Source organism: Pseudophryne corroboree, chromosome 5 (assembly GCF_028390025.1).
Source record: "Pseudophryne corroboree isolate aPseCor3 chromosome 5, aPseCor3.hap2, whole genome shotgun sequence".
Lineage (NCBI taxonomy): Eukaryota > Metazoa > Chordata > Amphibia > Anura > Myobatrachidae > Pseudophryne > Pseudophryne corroboree.
In genome coordinates this window covers 265,884,459-265,900,207 of record NC_086448.1, presented here as the reverse complement: position 1 = coordinate 265,900,207, position 15,749 = coordinate 265,884,459, and the positions used below count along the sequence as shown (strand labels likewise).

Sequence of the window (15,749 nt, the reverse complement as noted above, 5' to 3'; positions counted from 1 at the left end):
GGCACTCGGCAGTCCATCCATAATTGTATACCACCTATCCGTGGTTTTTTTTTTCTTTCTTCTTTATACATACTACATCTCATTATCATCCAGTCTATATTAGCAGCAGACACAGTACAGTACGGTAGTCCACGGCTGTAGCTACCTCTGTGTCGGCACTCGGCAGTCCATCCATAATTGTATACCACCTACCCGTGTTTTTTTTTTTCCTTTCTTCTTTATACATACTACATCTCATTATCATCCAGTCTATATTAGCAGCAGACACAGTACAGTACGGTAGTCCACGGCTGTAGCTATCTCTGTGTCGGCACTCGGCAGTCCATCCATAATTGTATACCACCAACCCGTGGTTTTTTTTTTCTTTCTTCTTTATACATACTACATCTCATTATCAACCAGTCTATATTAGCAGCAGACACAGTACGGTAGTTCACGGCTGTAGCTACCTCTGTGTCGGCACTCGGCAGTCCATCCATAATTGTATACCACCTACCCGTGGTTTTTTTTTCTTTCTTCTTTATACATACTACATCTCATTATCATCCAGTCTATATTAGCAGCAGACACAGTACAGTACGGTAGTCCACGGCTGTAGCTACCTCTGTGTCGGCACTCGGCAGTCCATCCATAATTGTATACCACCTACCCCTGGTTTTTTTTTTCTTTCTTCTTTATACATACTACATCTCATTATCATCCAGTCTATATTGGCAGCAGACACAGTACAGTACGGTAGTCCACGGCTGTAGCTATCTCTGTGTCGGCACTCGGCAGTCCATCCATAATTGTATACCACCTACCCGTGGTTTTTTTTTTCTTTCTTCTTTATACATACTACATCTCATTATCAACCAGTCTATATTAGCAGCAGACACAGTACGGTAGTTCACGGCTGTAGCTACCTCTGTGTCGGCACTCGGCAGTCCATCCATAATTGTATACTAGTATCCATCCATCTCCATTGTTTACCTGAGGTGCCTTTTAGTTGTGCCTATTAAAATATGGAGAACAAAAATGTTGAGGTTCCAAAATTAGGGAAAGATCAAGATCCACTTCCACCTCGTGCTGAAGCTGCTGCCACTAGTCATGGCCGAGACGATGAAATGCCAGCAACGTCGTCTGCCAAGGCCGATGCACAATGTCATAGTACAGAGCATGTCAAATCCAAAACACCAAATATCAGTAAAAAAAGGACTCAAAAATCTAAAATAAAATTGTCGGAGGAGAAGCGTAAACTTGCCAATATGCCATTTACCACACGGAGTGGCAAGGAACGGCTGAGGCCCTGGCCTATGTTCATGGCTAGTGGTTCAGCTTCACATGAGGATGGAAGCACTCAGCCTCTCGCTAGAAAACTGAAAAGACTCAAGCTGGCAAAAGCACCGCAAAGAACTGTGCGTTCTTCGAAATCCCAAATCCACAAGGAGACTCCAATTGTGTCGGTTGCGATGCCTGACCTTCCCAACACTGGACGTGAAGAGCATGCGCCTTCCACCATTTGCACGCCCCCTGCAAGTGCTGGAAGGAGCACCCGCAGTCCAGTTCCTGATAGTCAGATTGAAGATGTCAGTGTTGAAGTACACCAGGATGAGGAGGATATGGGTGTTGCTGGCGCTGGGGAGGAAATTGACCAGGAGGATTCTGATGGTGAGGTGGTTTGTTTAAGTCAGGCACCCGGGGAGACACCTGTTGTCCGTGGGAGGAATATGGCCACTGACATGCCTGGTGAAAATACCAAAAAAATCAGCTCTTCGGTGTGGAAGTATTTCAACAGAAATGCGGACAACAGGTGTCAAGCCGTGTGTTGCCTTTGTCAAGCTGTAATAAGTAGGGGTAAGGACGTTAACCACCTCGGAACATCCTCCCTTATACGTCACCTGCAGCGCATTCATAATAAGTCAGTGACAAGTTCAAAAACTTTGGGCGACAGCGGAAGCAGTCCACTGACCAGTAAATCCCTTCCTCTTGTAACCAAGCTCACGCAAACCACCCCACCAACTCCCTCAGTGTCAATTTCCTCCTTCCCCAGGAATGCCATTAGTCCTGCAGGCCATGTCACTGGCAATTCTGACGAGTCCTCTCCTGCCTGGGATTCCTCCGATGCATCCTTGCGTGTAACGCCTACTGCTGCTGGCGCTGCTGTTGTTGCTGCTGGGAGTCGATGGTCATCCCAGAGGGGAAGTCGTAAGCCCACTTGTACTACTTCCAGTAAGCAATTGACTGTTCAAAAGTCCTTTGCGAGGAAGATGAAATATCACAGCAGTCATCCTACTGCAAAGCGGATAACTGAGGCCTTGGCATCCTGGGTGGTGAGAAACGTGGTTCCGGTATCCATCATTACTGCAGAGCCAACTAGAGACTTGTTGGAGGTACTGTGTCCCCGGTACCAAATACCATCTAGGTTCCATTTCTCTAGGCAGGCGATACCGAAAATGTACACAGACCTCAGAAAAAGAGTCACCAGTGTCCTAAAAAATGCAGCTGTACCCAATGTCCACTTAACCACGGACATGTGGACAAGTGGAGCAGGGCAGGGTCAGGACTATATGACTGTGACAGCCCACTGGGTAGATGTATGGACTCCCGCCGCAAGAACAGCAGCGGCGGCACCAGTAGCAGCATCTCGCAAACGCCAACTCTTTCCTAGGCAGGCTACGCTTTGTATCACCGCTTTCCAGAATACGCACACAGCTAAAAACCTCTTACGGCAACTGAGGAAGATCATCGCGGAATGGCTTACCCCAATTGGACTCTCCTGTGGATTTGTGGCATCGGACAACGCCAGCAATATTGTGTGTGCATTAAATATGGGCAAATTCCAGCACGTCCCATGTTTTGCACATACCTTGAATTTGGTGGTGCAGAATTATTTAAAAAACGAGAGGGGCGTGCAAGAGATGCTGTCGGTGGCCAGAAGAATTGCGGGACACTTTCGGCGTACAGGCACCACGTACAGAAGACTGGAGCACCACCAAAAACTACTGAACCTGCCCTGCCATCATCTGAAGCAAGAAGTGGTAACGAGGTGGAATTCAACCCTCTATATGCTTCAGAGGTTGGAGGAGCAGCAAAAGGCCATTCAAGCCTATACAATTGAGCACGATATAGGAGGTGGAATGCACCTGTCTCAAGCGCAGTGGAGAATGATTTCAACGTTGTGCAAGGTTCTGATGCCCTTTGAACTTGCCACACATGAAGTCAGTTCAGACACTGCCAGCCTGAGTCAGGTCATTCCCCTCATCAGGCTTTTGCAGAAGAAGCTGGAGACATTGAAGGAGGAGCTAACACGGAGCGATTCCGCTAGGCATGTGGGACTTGTGGATGGAGCCCTTAATTCGCTTAACAAGGATTCACGGGTGGTCAATCTGTTGAAATCAGAGCACTACATTTTGGCCACCGTGCTCGATCCTAGATTTAAAACCTACCTTGGATCTCTCTTTCCGGCAGACACAAGTCTGCTGGGGTTGAAAGACCTGCTGGTGAGAAAATTGTCAAGTCAAGCGGAACGCGACCTGTCAACATCTCCTCCTTCACATTCTCCCGCAACTGGGGGTGCGAGGAAAAGGCTCAGAATTCCGAGCCCACCCGCTGGCGGTGATGCAGGGCAGTCTGGAGCGACTGCTGATGCTGACATCTGGTCCGGACTGAAGGACCTGACAACAATTACGGACATGTCGTCTACTGTCACTGCATACGATTCTCTCAACATTGAAAGAATGGTGGAGGATTATATGAGTGACCGCATCCAAGTAGGCACGTCACACAGTCCGTACTTATACTGGCAGGAAAAAGAGGCAATTTGGAGGCCCTTGCACAAACTGGCTTTATTCTACCTAAGTTGCCCTCCCACAAGTGTGTACTCCGAAAGAGTGTTTAGTGCCGCCGCTCACCTTGTCAGCAATCGGCGTACGAGGTTACATCCAGAAAATGTGGAGAAGATGATGTTCATTAAAATGAATTATAATCAATTCCTCCGCGGAGACATTGACCAGCAGCAATTGCCTCCACAAAGTACACAGGGAGCTGAGATGGTGGATTCCAGTGGGGACGAATTGATAATCTGTGAGGAGCGGGATGTACACGGTGATATATCGGAGGATGATGATGAGGTGGACATCTTGCCTCTGTAGAGCCAGTTTGTGCAAGGAGAGATTAATTGCTTCTTTTTTGGTGGGGGTCCAAACCAACCCGTCATATCAGTCACAGTCGTGTGGCAGACCCTGTCACTGAAATGATGGGTTGGTTAAAGTGTGCATGTCCTGTTTATACAACATAAGGGTGGGTGGGAGGGCCCAAGGACAATTCCATCTTGCACCTCTTTTTTCTTTAATTTTTCTTTGCGTCATGTGCTGTTTGGGGAGGGTTTTTTGGAAGGGCCATCCTGCGTGACACTGCAGTGCCACTCCTAGATGGGCCCGGTGTTTGTGTCGGCCACTAGGGTCGCTTATCTTACTCACACAGCTACCTCATTGCGCCTCTTTTTTTCTTTGCGTCATGTGCTGTTTGGGGAGGGTTTTTTGGAAGGGACATCCTGCGTGACACTGCAGTGCCACTCCTAGATGGGCCCGGTGTTTGTGTCGGCCACTAGGGTCGCTTATCTTACTCACACAGCTACCTCATTGCGCCTCTTTTTTTCTTTGCGTCATGTGCTGTTTGGGGAGGGTTTTTTGGAAGGGACATCCTGCGTGACACTGCAGTGCCACTCCTAGATGGGCCAGGTGTTTGTGTCGGCCACTAGGGTCGCTGAGCTTAGTCATCCAGCGACCTCGGTGCAAATTTTAGGACTAAAAATAATATTGTGAGGTATTCAGAATAGACTGAAAATGAGTGGAAATGATGGTTTTTGAGGTTAATAATACTTTGGGATCAAAATGACCCCCAAATTCTATGATTTAAGCTGTTTTTTAGGTTTTTTGGAAAAAAACACCCGAATCCAAAACACACCCGAATCCGACAAAAAAAATTCGGTGAGGTTTTGCCAAAACGCGGTCGAACCCAAAACACGGCCGCGGAACCGAACCCAAAACCAAAACACAAAACCCGAAAAATTTCCGGCGCTCATCTCTAGAAGTTACGCACTTAACCGTGCCAGACTCACCCTTTCATTCACTACTTTCCCGCCCCATCCCTGACACCTCGCGCCACCAACGAGCCCTAATTAAACACATTCTGAACACAGCCAAATGTCTAATAGCGTCTAATTGGAAATCTGTGGCCCCTCCTTCCATGACCGCTACTATTAACGCAATTTGGTTCACATATAAGTTAGAGCGAATTACGGCTTCTCTCCGAGACTCCCCACTCTCTTTCACTGAGACATGGACACCATGGACCTTGCATTTTAACGCTGAACCACCATTGACAACCATTTAACATCCAATACCTAGTGCCTCATTCTATATGTTTGGTGCTGATTATTTGGGATATTAACTAGACCTTATCTGCATCTGAAATTTGCTTCTATAGGTAGCTCGGACTGGCCGACCTTTCTCTCTCTTCTCCCCTCCCCCCCCCCCCCCACCCCCCACCCTCTTCATACCCTCTGTTTCTTTCACCCTTTCTCCTAACTCTAATGGATAGTTGTTGCATTTAGGTAATCTGTCTACATGGAGGCAAGCGTGACAATTACTTATTGATATGTCTATTGAGTGCCCCTCCCTCCTGATTTTAATATCTCATCAGTTCCTTATCTGCCTTCTATTGTTACAACGTTGTATCTATTTGTTTATATGCTTATATAATCAATAAAGCGTTATTTCAAAAAAAAAAAAAAAAAAAATTACTTATATAAAGGTAAAAATGTGGGTACACTGTACACCCCTCACAATGAATAATCATGCACTTGGATGGGTTTAAAGAGTATAATTTGGCCAATAAACATGTCAGTTTTCAAGTGATTTTCTCTAGAAAGCTCATAAGTGGGTGATGTGGGACATTAAAGAGGACGTGCTGTCTAGATGGGAAAGTGTTTCTGACCTTGCAGATGAGAGCTAAATGTGTTATTTTTCCATCATTTTACATTTTACAAATTTAACAGACATTATTCAGGACCCCAAAATACTATAAAGACTTCAATTTGTTTTACCATTTATAAAATATGTAATTATTAACCATACAACGCCTTCCTAATACTATTCTGCTATCCTAGTTTGGCATTTTGTTGGGGGGGTTCAGGGCGATTTTCCGAGGTCATGCACTGTAGAATTAATGCTTAACATAGCTGTGATCCTTACACCTGCTGGACATTCACAACTGAATTACAAGAATCACAGAAGCGTGCATGATGAAAATTAGTCATGATGGGCACAATTGTTAAGTTGTGAATTTATGCTCTAAAACTCTTGAAAAATTGAATCAGCCCCGCTGATTGCTTACTAAATCGCCCTACACATTTGCCCATGTATTCAATTTTGTCGATGATCGATCTGAATGATGATCGATTATCGTCCAAACTGACTTGCATTGCAGAGCGACGGAGAACCAACGATGGACGGCCACGGGGCCGCGCATCGTTCATGTATACACACTGAGCGATATGAACGATTTCTCATTCATATGGCCCGCACACATCGGCATGTACAAGTACAAAGCATACAAAGTGGAGGGGTACCATCTCCCAAAATGTGAGAAATACCATAGCTTGTCACTGAATATTATTAGACAGTATGTATAAATCTACGTATAGACATTTGTGCACAAGGGACAAATAAATATGTTTGTTACCTCATTCTTTAGTTGGTTCAGAGTCTGTTTTAAACTGTCCGTTGTGCTCTGGTCACGTTTATAAAACTCAGCAATTGCCATGTTCAACATTATTTTGTAGTCATCTTTGTTAATTTCTTTCAGCTCTCCAAGTTGCTGAAGGCAGGCCTCGTAATTTCCAGCCTGGTGCACACAAGATGTTTACATCAAGAAAAAGAAAAAGCCAATTCAACATGATTATATCAGACAAAAACAGATTTTTTTAAATATCAGATAAAAATTAATTTTTAATGAAGAATGTTTTCAACAATATATAGATAAGGAATATGAAATAGCAAACAATCATTGCAGCATAATGTCATTTTATTGATTAGTGTGAAAGGTGTAACTACAAATGCTTTCTAGTGTTTAACACAGTCATGTGGACAGCAGTGTAACACCATATGGGGGTGACAGGCACCTTTACACTAAAGGTAAGGGGCAGACTTTTCTGAAAATTGGTGCAAAGGAAACAGGTAGTGGTTCTTTAGCAACCAGATTCTAGAGAGAGAGAGAGAGAGATGGGAATGGGAGACAAGAAGAGGAGACGGCGAGACCAGAAGAATAGGGTGAGATGGGAGTGGAAGAAGAAACCCTACACCGGTCCAAAATACTAGTTCAACAATATGCATATAAAAAGGTTTCAAATTAAATATATTTGACATATGCATATGGCAATAACTATTGTTCTACATGCCAGTAGTTTTGAAAGCTTAAGTTAATTGAAAAGTATGAGATATATATATATATATATATATATATATATATATATATATATAAAAATCTCTTGCACTACATTATATAACAAAGTAAAATACATAAAACAAATTACCATGAATGCCTGTAAAGCACATCTGGACAGCTCCTTCTCTTGGTCAGAAATACCAGAGCAATTGGCAGAACTCTCATGCTTTTCTGTTCCCTGTTCTAGAAATTATCACAAAAGCAATGAATGACAACAAAACAAAATGTTCTTATATTTTCTGGAACATAATAAAATCACCTTTCCCCGCGAAAATGTGGTACAACTATAATGGATGTCTGTAATGAACACAGACAGCCATCACTGAAACTAGCTGTTAACAAGATATAGGGGTATATTCAATTGCAGTAGAAAGCTGTCATCTGTCGGAAAGAAGGCAGTTTTCAACTTTTTTAGGTCGGAAGGGGTTCCGACCTATTCAGTAGACCCCAGAATTACTCGACAAGTTGGGAATTCCGACTTGTCGGAAAGAACGTGGATCGGCGGAATAGCCGCCGATCCGTGTGCTTCTGTCGGAAACAGGGCCAAATCCCGTTTCCGACCATCTCAATCCACCTTTAAAAAAAGCAGGATTGAGATGAGGGAGCTGAGAGGAGGAGAGCAGCGGCTACGGCAGCATATCAGGAGGATGGGGCACTGCTGCCTCTCACGGCAGCGTCCATTCGGCTCCAGCAAACGAGGTCCCGCTTGCTGGAGCCGGGTGGATGCTGCCATGAAGTCTGGCGGCGGTGCTCCATCCTCCTGCTACGCTGCTGGAGCTGCTGCTCTCCCCCTCTCCGCTCCCTCATCTCAATCTGCCTTTTTTTTTTAAAGTCTGATTGAGATGTTTGGCCGTTCATTGAATAGCCCTTGTCGGATCCATTATGACAAATGCATGTCGGAATGGATCAGACTTTAATTGAATATACCCCAGAGGGGTGGAATTCAATTAGCTGTGAAATACGGTAAAATGAACCACGATTGAACTTATCGATGCTATTGCATGAAGTGCCTCAAAAAGCAGCTTTTCACGTGTTTGCACGCTCCCATGATTCGACCTTTTCAATTGCAAATGCACGAAAACAGGATTCGTACAATAATTCTGGTAGTCAAAACAGAGAAAAGTGTACGTGAAAATGTGGCAATCTGCCTGTACCCCCAGAAAAACCAAACTAATAAGAAAACAGGACAGAAGTGTATTAGTGGTCATAATAAAAAGATTTGGGGTACTTATATTGTGTCAAATGGATGTTATAAGCATTTTCCGAAAAAAGTAAAAAAAATTCTAGAAAGCTATTTTTTTTCTGCAAAATAAATGCTGTACTTAAATTTGGGGTTCATAAAATGGGTAGAAGTATATATTTGGGCCATTTTAAGCTACTTTTAGAAAAAGTTGAAAGGAACAAGAAATATATAAAATATATATATTTATTTTATTTTTCCCAACCTGTAAGCCTAAAAACATTTGTCCCACTTCTAAAGCACCCCATTATACCTGTCCTATACCTTTTACCCCAATTTCCATCATTTTGCATTTTTTTCTACCAAAAAATTACAGGTCATTTTGGGCAATTAAAAATAATTAAAAGGGCGGTATTCAAAAGATATATCACGCCCAATCTCCTTTCTAAAGTGATACCAGTTATCGCGCATATCGCGCCAATAGTAATCAGGTTTAGCTGCGTAAAGGGTTGGGCATGCTGAAATTATTATACCACGCACGTTAGCAGAAACAGAAAGGGCAGAACGAGTGTGTCTGGGGGTGAAAAGAATTGCATACCGCCCAAAGTGTCTAATTACTAATTAAGGGGGATGTCCCAGGGGTTCTGAACAACATCCCAACATTTTACCTTAAAATAGGGTTTTACCCAAGCTTTTCACCTGCTCAGAGGTGGTGAAAAGAGATTTGCAGTCAACCTCTGGAAAATTATCGCTGTAAATTTTTCACCGACAATTGAATAGAACAATAAAAGCCTTGTTTTGAAAACAATTTCTCGATTGTGTCCTAGTTACAGGCAAGAGGCATTGATCATTACAATCACAAACATGCTTAGAGAAGAGAATCACAATAGTTTCTAAAATCTTAGGCAGCAGTTTTAAGTGGTAGGCTGTTCCAAAGATGGGGAGCTTGGTAGTAGAAGACCTAGAAGACAGGGGGCCCGATTTAGAAACGTAGGTAAACTCCTCCACAGCTGCGACTTAGTAAGCAAATGTTGCAGCCGCCAGAATTTGTATTGGGACACCTACTGGTGGCATGCTCAGATCCACCACTTATATACAAAGACGCAACCATCAGACAGACACACATTGATCGATAACTGAACTTCTGAGGTTATTCAGAGCCCTTTTAATTGCGTATGAGACTGCAGTCGCAAGCTGTGACACGTCCAGTAACACCTGCGTTTCAGCTCCCCGTTACTGCCCACAAACCCAAAAGTCGCTCCACTGTGTACAACGTCGACATTGAGTCAATCTCTGAATCAGGCCCAGATTCCTTATTAAGTTGATCAGGTCCTAACCAAGCAACAATTGAATAGCTCTGTTAGGCGCCATCCACTGGCTGACGGCATCGAAACCAATTGAATTATGCCCAAAATCTATGTTCAAACTATTCTGGTAATATATGAAATATAAATCACATTTATGAACAAGTATTTACCTCCTGCTTTATCAGCAGCCATTTCCGGTCTATTTCAAATTACTGTGCTCTTGATGAAACCTCTGAAGTCGGTTTATTATAGGACAAAGATTTTCCCTGCTAGAAACAAAATGAATGAGTAATATATTCAACAAATATTGATCCCACTCAAATGTATCTTCAATTTACTCACACTGCTGACAAGCATATACAAAATATTTAAGAAAAAATACACTTCCCCATTTTATACTTTTTTTCTTGTAAGGTGCCGCAGGGATTCTGTAGCGCCATACGAAAGATATAGGACAAAAAAAAGTTACATAACTATAAACAATTTCAGGACCTTTTTACAGAGTTCAATTACATAATTATGTAATGAAGACAATTGGACAAGTACAAAAATCTCACACTACTTAAAAATCACATTTAATTAGCAATATCTTAACATTTGTAAAACAATAACAGTAAGAGGACATAGGAGATGCCACAGCTACACGCAGCATGTCAGGATCCCAACAGCGGAATTCCAACGGTCCCAATGTCAGCAGATCCCCATATACTTGTGCAATGGCCCGCGACATCGATGAAATCGCACCTGAACTGCCAAAGTGATTACCATGCGATAGATTGCATGGTAATCACGTGATGGGCACGTCACCGCCGAGTGGGTGTGGCCTCTGGCTGCCCCCGGCAGGTGCCCATCACAGTGCTATATATCGCATGTGTTATCAAAAACACATGCAATCGCACTGCAATGCGATAAATATTAAGTGCAGCACACAAGATCATGCAACGCTATAGTTGACCGGCGTGCCCACGCATCGCGTCGCATGGTGCACAATATGTGCATACAATCATGTGATTGATCGCACTGAAACGATCAAAATTGCATAATTGTATGCCATATCGTATAAGTGTGTGGGAGCCATTAGTTAGTGTTAGTTTTAGGGCACTATGGGAGGCTTAGGGTTAAGCTGCGTGGGGTGGGTGGGAGATAGTTAAGGTTAAGCTGCCAATGGGGATGGCCAGAGTAAGGCTGTGAGAGGGGTTGGTTGGGGTTAAGATACTCATCGGGATCTGCTGGCATTGTGACTGTCGGAATTCCACTGTCTGGATCCTGACTACTGTCACTTTGTACATTATACACGGCAGCGCGTGGGGGGGTGCCATGGATACACGGCAGCACGTGTGGGGTGCCACGGATACACGGCAGCGCGTGGGGCGCCACGGCAGCGCGTGGGGGGGTTGCCACGGATACACGGCAGCGTGTGGGGGGTGCCACGGATACACGTCAGCGCGTGGGGGTGCCACGGATACACGGCAGCACGTGGGGGGTGCCACGGATACACGGCAGCACGTGGGGGGGCCACGGATACACGGCAGCACGTGGGGGGGCCACGGATACACGGCAGCACGTGGGGGCCACGGCTGCACGTGGAGGTGACACGGCTACGTGTGTGTGTGGGGGGGGTGCAACAGATACACGGCTGCGCGTGGGTAGGTGCCACGGATACAAGTCTGCACGTGGGTAGGTGCCACGGATACAATGCTGCACGTGGGTAGGTGCCACGGATACAATGCTGCGCTTGGGTAGGTGCCACTAATACACGGCAGCGCATGGGGGGGTGCCCCGGATACACGGCAGCGCGTGGCAGGTGCCCCGGATACACGGCAGCGCGTGGCAGGTGCCCCGGATACACGGCAGCGCGTGGCAGGTGCCCCGGATACACGGCAGCGCGTGGCAGGTGCCCCGGATACACGGCAGCGCGTGGCAGGTGCCCCGGATACACGGCAGCGCGTGGCAGGTGCCCCGGATACACGGCAGCGCGTGGCAGGTGCCCCGGATACACGGCAGCGCGTGGCAGGTGCCCCGGATACACGGCAGCGCGTGGCAGGTGCCCCGGATACACGGCAGCGCGTGGCAGGTGCCCCGGATACACGGCAGCGCGTGGCAGGTGCCCCGGCTACATACTGACAAAGCTGAAAAGTTATTTCCCCCGATTTCGGGGGACACAGAGAGTGATGTCCCTGTAGTTAGCACAAGTCAGAAGAACCCATGAGCACCGCTACTCCTAATGCTGGTGACGTTTCCCTGTAGCTGGGGATTGAACTTGGAGGTGGGAGAACTGCAGTGTACAGTCCCTTAGCTCCATCCTCAGCCCCCTCCCTAAGTTTCTCCCGGACCGTACATGTCTCTTACATGGTCACCCCTCTGCCGCACCCGCTGACATCTCCAACAGCAATAGCTCACCGGTAAAACAGCAACCCGCCGGGCGCTCCGTACAGACCCTGCAGTACAGCTGTGCCTCCGCGCATGCGCCGCAGCCACTTCCTTCCTGCGACGCTCTGACCCAGCGCTTCCGGGAGGTACACGAGCCACATCCGGGCGTCAGGGTAACGTGTTATCTTGTCCCCTACGCGCCGCCATCGAGGTGAAGACCGCTGCGTATCGCGATTCGCGATATTATCACTTTAGATTAGTGCATCCCACCAGTCTGCCAAACCATGGCCACTCTATCATAGGTGTAGGTGCAATGGAATTCATCGGCGAGAACATTCCATTATTATGTCTGATACTACATACTAAGCGTTGATTTTTGGGGTTTATTCGCGATTTTTTTGTTGATTTTGCAAAATAGAGTTTTACTAAAATCAAATCCGACAGCAAAAGACAGTGATGTAAAGCTGATAGAAGCTGCTGAGGCGTCATAGCTCAGTGGATCCACCTAACCGGTGTGTGTCTACTCTGTACAGATAACACTGATCTCTGCATGCTTTGCAATGTAAAACAAAATAGTTAATGTAAAAAATAAGATTTTACTTACCGATAAATCTATTTCTCGTAGTCCGTAGTGGATGCTGGGGACTCCGTCAGGACCATGGGGATTAGCGGCTCCGCAGGAGACAGGGCACAAAAATAAAGCTTTAGGATCAGGTGGTGTGCACTGGCTCCTCCCCCTATGACCCTCCTCCAAGCCTCAGTTAGGATACTGTGCCCGGACGAGCGTACACAATAAGGAAGGATTTTGAATCCCGGGTAAGACTCATACCAGCCACACCAATCACACCGTACAACTTGTGATCTGAACCCAGTTAACAGTATGACAACGTAGGAGCCTCTGAACAGACGGCTCACAACAAGAACAACCCGATTTTTTTGTAACAATAACTATGTACAAGTATTGCAGACAATCCGCACTTGGGATGGGCGCCCAGCATCCACTACGGACTACGAGAAATAGATTTATCGGTAAGTAAAATCTTATTTTCTCTAACGTCCTAGTGGATGCTGGGGACTCCGTCAGGACCATGGGGATTATACCAAAGCTCCCAAACGGGCGGGAGAGTGCGGATGACTCTGCAGCAACGAATGAGAGAACTCCAGGTCCTCTTTAGCCAGGGTATCAAATTTGTAGAATTTTACAAACGTGTTCTCCCCCGACCACGTAGCTGCTCGGCAGAGTTGTAATGCCGAGACCCCTCGGGCAGCCGCCCAGGATGAGCCCACCTTCCTTGTGGAATGGGCCTTGACAGATTTAGGCTGTGGCAGGCCTGCCACAGAATGTGCAAGTTGAATTGTGCTACAAATCCAACGAGCAATCGTCTGCTTATAAGCAGGAGCACCCAGCTTGTTGGGTGCATACAGTATAAACAACGAGTCAGATTTTCTGACTCCAGCCGTCCTTGAAATATATATTTTCAATGCCCTGACAACGTCCAGCAACTTGGAATCCTCCAAATCGCTAGTAGCCGCAGGCACCACAATAGGCTGGTTCAGGTGAAACGCTGACACCACCTTAGGCAGAAAATGAGGACGCGTCCCCAGTTCTGCCCTGTCCGAATGGAAAATCAGATATGGGCTTTTATACGATAAAGCCGCCAATTCTGACACTCTCCTGGCTGAAGCCAGGGCCAGTAGCATGGTTACTTTCCATGTAAGATATTTCAAATCCGCCGATTTGAGTGGCTCAAACCAATGGGATTTGAGAAAATCCAAAACTACATTAAGGTCCCACGGAGCCACTGGGGGCACAACCGGGGGCTGTATATGTAGTACTCCTTTTACAAAAGTCTGGACTTCAGGAACTGAAGCCAATTCTTTCTGGAAGAAAATCGACAGGGCCGAAATTTGAACCTTAATGGACCCCAACTTGAGGCCCATAGACAATCCTGTTTGCAGGAAATGAAGGAATCGACCCAATTGAAATTCCTCCGTGGGGGCCTTCCTGGCCTCACACCACGCAACATATTTTCTCCAAATGCGGTGATAATGTTGTGCAGTCACCTCCTTCCTGGCTTTAACCAGTGTAGGAATGACCTCTTCTGGAATGCCTTTTTCCCTTAGAATTCGGCGTTCAACCGCCACGCCGTCAAACGCAGCCGCGGTAAGTCTTGGAATAGACACGGTCCCTGCTGAATCAGGTCCCGTCTTAGAGGTAGAGGCCACGGATTTTCCGTGAGCATCTCCTGAAGTTCCGGGTACCAAGTTCTTCTTGGCCAATCCGGAGCCACGAGTATCGTTCTTACTCCCCTTTGCCGTATAATTCTCAGTACTTTGGGTATGAGAGGCAGAGGAGGAAACACATACACTGACTGGAACACCCACGGTGTTACCAGAGCGTCCACAGCTATTGCCTGAGGGTCTCTTGACCTGGCGCAATACCTGTCCAGTTTTTTGTTGAGGCGAGACGCCCTCATATCCACCTTTGGTTTTTCCCAACGGTTCACAATCATGTGGAAGACTTCTGGATGAAGTCCCCACTCTCCCGGGTGTAGATCGTGTCTGCTGAGGAAGTCTGCTTCCCAGTTGTCCACTCCCGGAATGAACACTGCTGACAGTGCTATCACATGATCTTCCGCCCAGCGAAGAATCCTTGCAGCTTCTGCCATTGCTCTCCTGCTTCTTGTGCCGCCCTGTCTGTTTACGTGGGCGACTGCCGTGATGTTGTCCGACTGGATCAACACCGGCTGACCCTGAAGCAGGGGTTTTGCCAAGCTTAGAGCATTGTAAATCGCTCTTAGCTCCAGTATATTTATGTGAAGAGACATCTCCAGGCTTGACCATACTCCCTGGAAGTTTCTTCCCTGTGTGACCGCTCCCCAGCCTCTCAGACTGGCATCCGTGGTCACCAGGACCCAGTCCTGTATGCCGAATCTGCGGCCTTCTAACAGATGAGCACTCTGCAACCACCACAGAAGAGACACCCTTGTCCGTGGCGATAAGGTTATCCGCTGATGCATCTGCAGATGCGATCCGGACCATTTGTCCAGCAGATCCCACTGAAAAGTTCGTGCGTGGAATCTGCCGAATGGGATTGCTTCGTAAGAAGCCACCATCTTTCCCAGGACTCTTGTGCATTGATGCACAGACACTTTTCCTGGTTTTAGGAGGTTCCTGACAAGTTCGGATAACTCCTTGGCTTTCTCCTCCGGAAGAAACACCTTTTTCTGAACCGTGTCCAGAATCATTCCCAGGAACAGCAGACGTGTTGTCGGGGTCAACTGAGATTTTGGAAAATTCAGAATCCACCCGTGTTGTTGCAGCACTACTTGGGTTAGTGCTACTCCGTCCTCCAGCTGTTCTCTGGACCTTGCCCTTATCAGGAGATCGTCCAAGTAAGGGAT

The 15,749-nt window shown here is 46.5% G+C and overlaps 1 protein-coding gene across 5 annotated transcripts in view; it reads right to left on the bottom strand.

Annotated features, from left to right (window-relative positions):
- The window catches only part of CNOT10 (CCR4-NOT transcription complex subunit 10), a 292,315-nt gene extending 279,785 nt beyond the window's left edge, over nt 1-12,530 (bottom strand). Inside the window, exons 1-4 of one of the 5 annotated variants that reach the window (XM_063922301.1) lie at nt 12,325-12,530; nt 10,146-10,244; nt 7,577-7,671; nt 6,727-6,888 (exon numbers count right to left, since the gene is read on the bottom strand). In XM_063922301.1, the coding sequence (XP_063778371.1) occupies nt 6,727-6,888; nt 7,577-7,671; nt 10,146-10,167 (279 nt within the window). In that variant the 5' untranslated portion in view covers nt 10,168-10,244; nt 12,325-12,530. The remainder of the gene's footprint in view (nt 1-6,726; nt 6,889-7,576; nt 7,672-10,145; nt 10,245-12,324) is intronic. The other 4 variants (XM_063922302.1, XM_063922300.1, XM_063922299.1 and 1 more) reach the window with 4 other exon arrangements.
- Between the last annotated feature and the right edge of the window lie 3,219 nt (nt 12,531-15,749).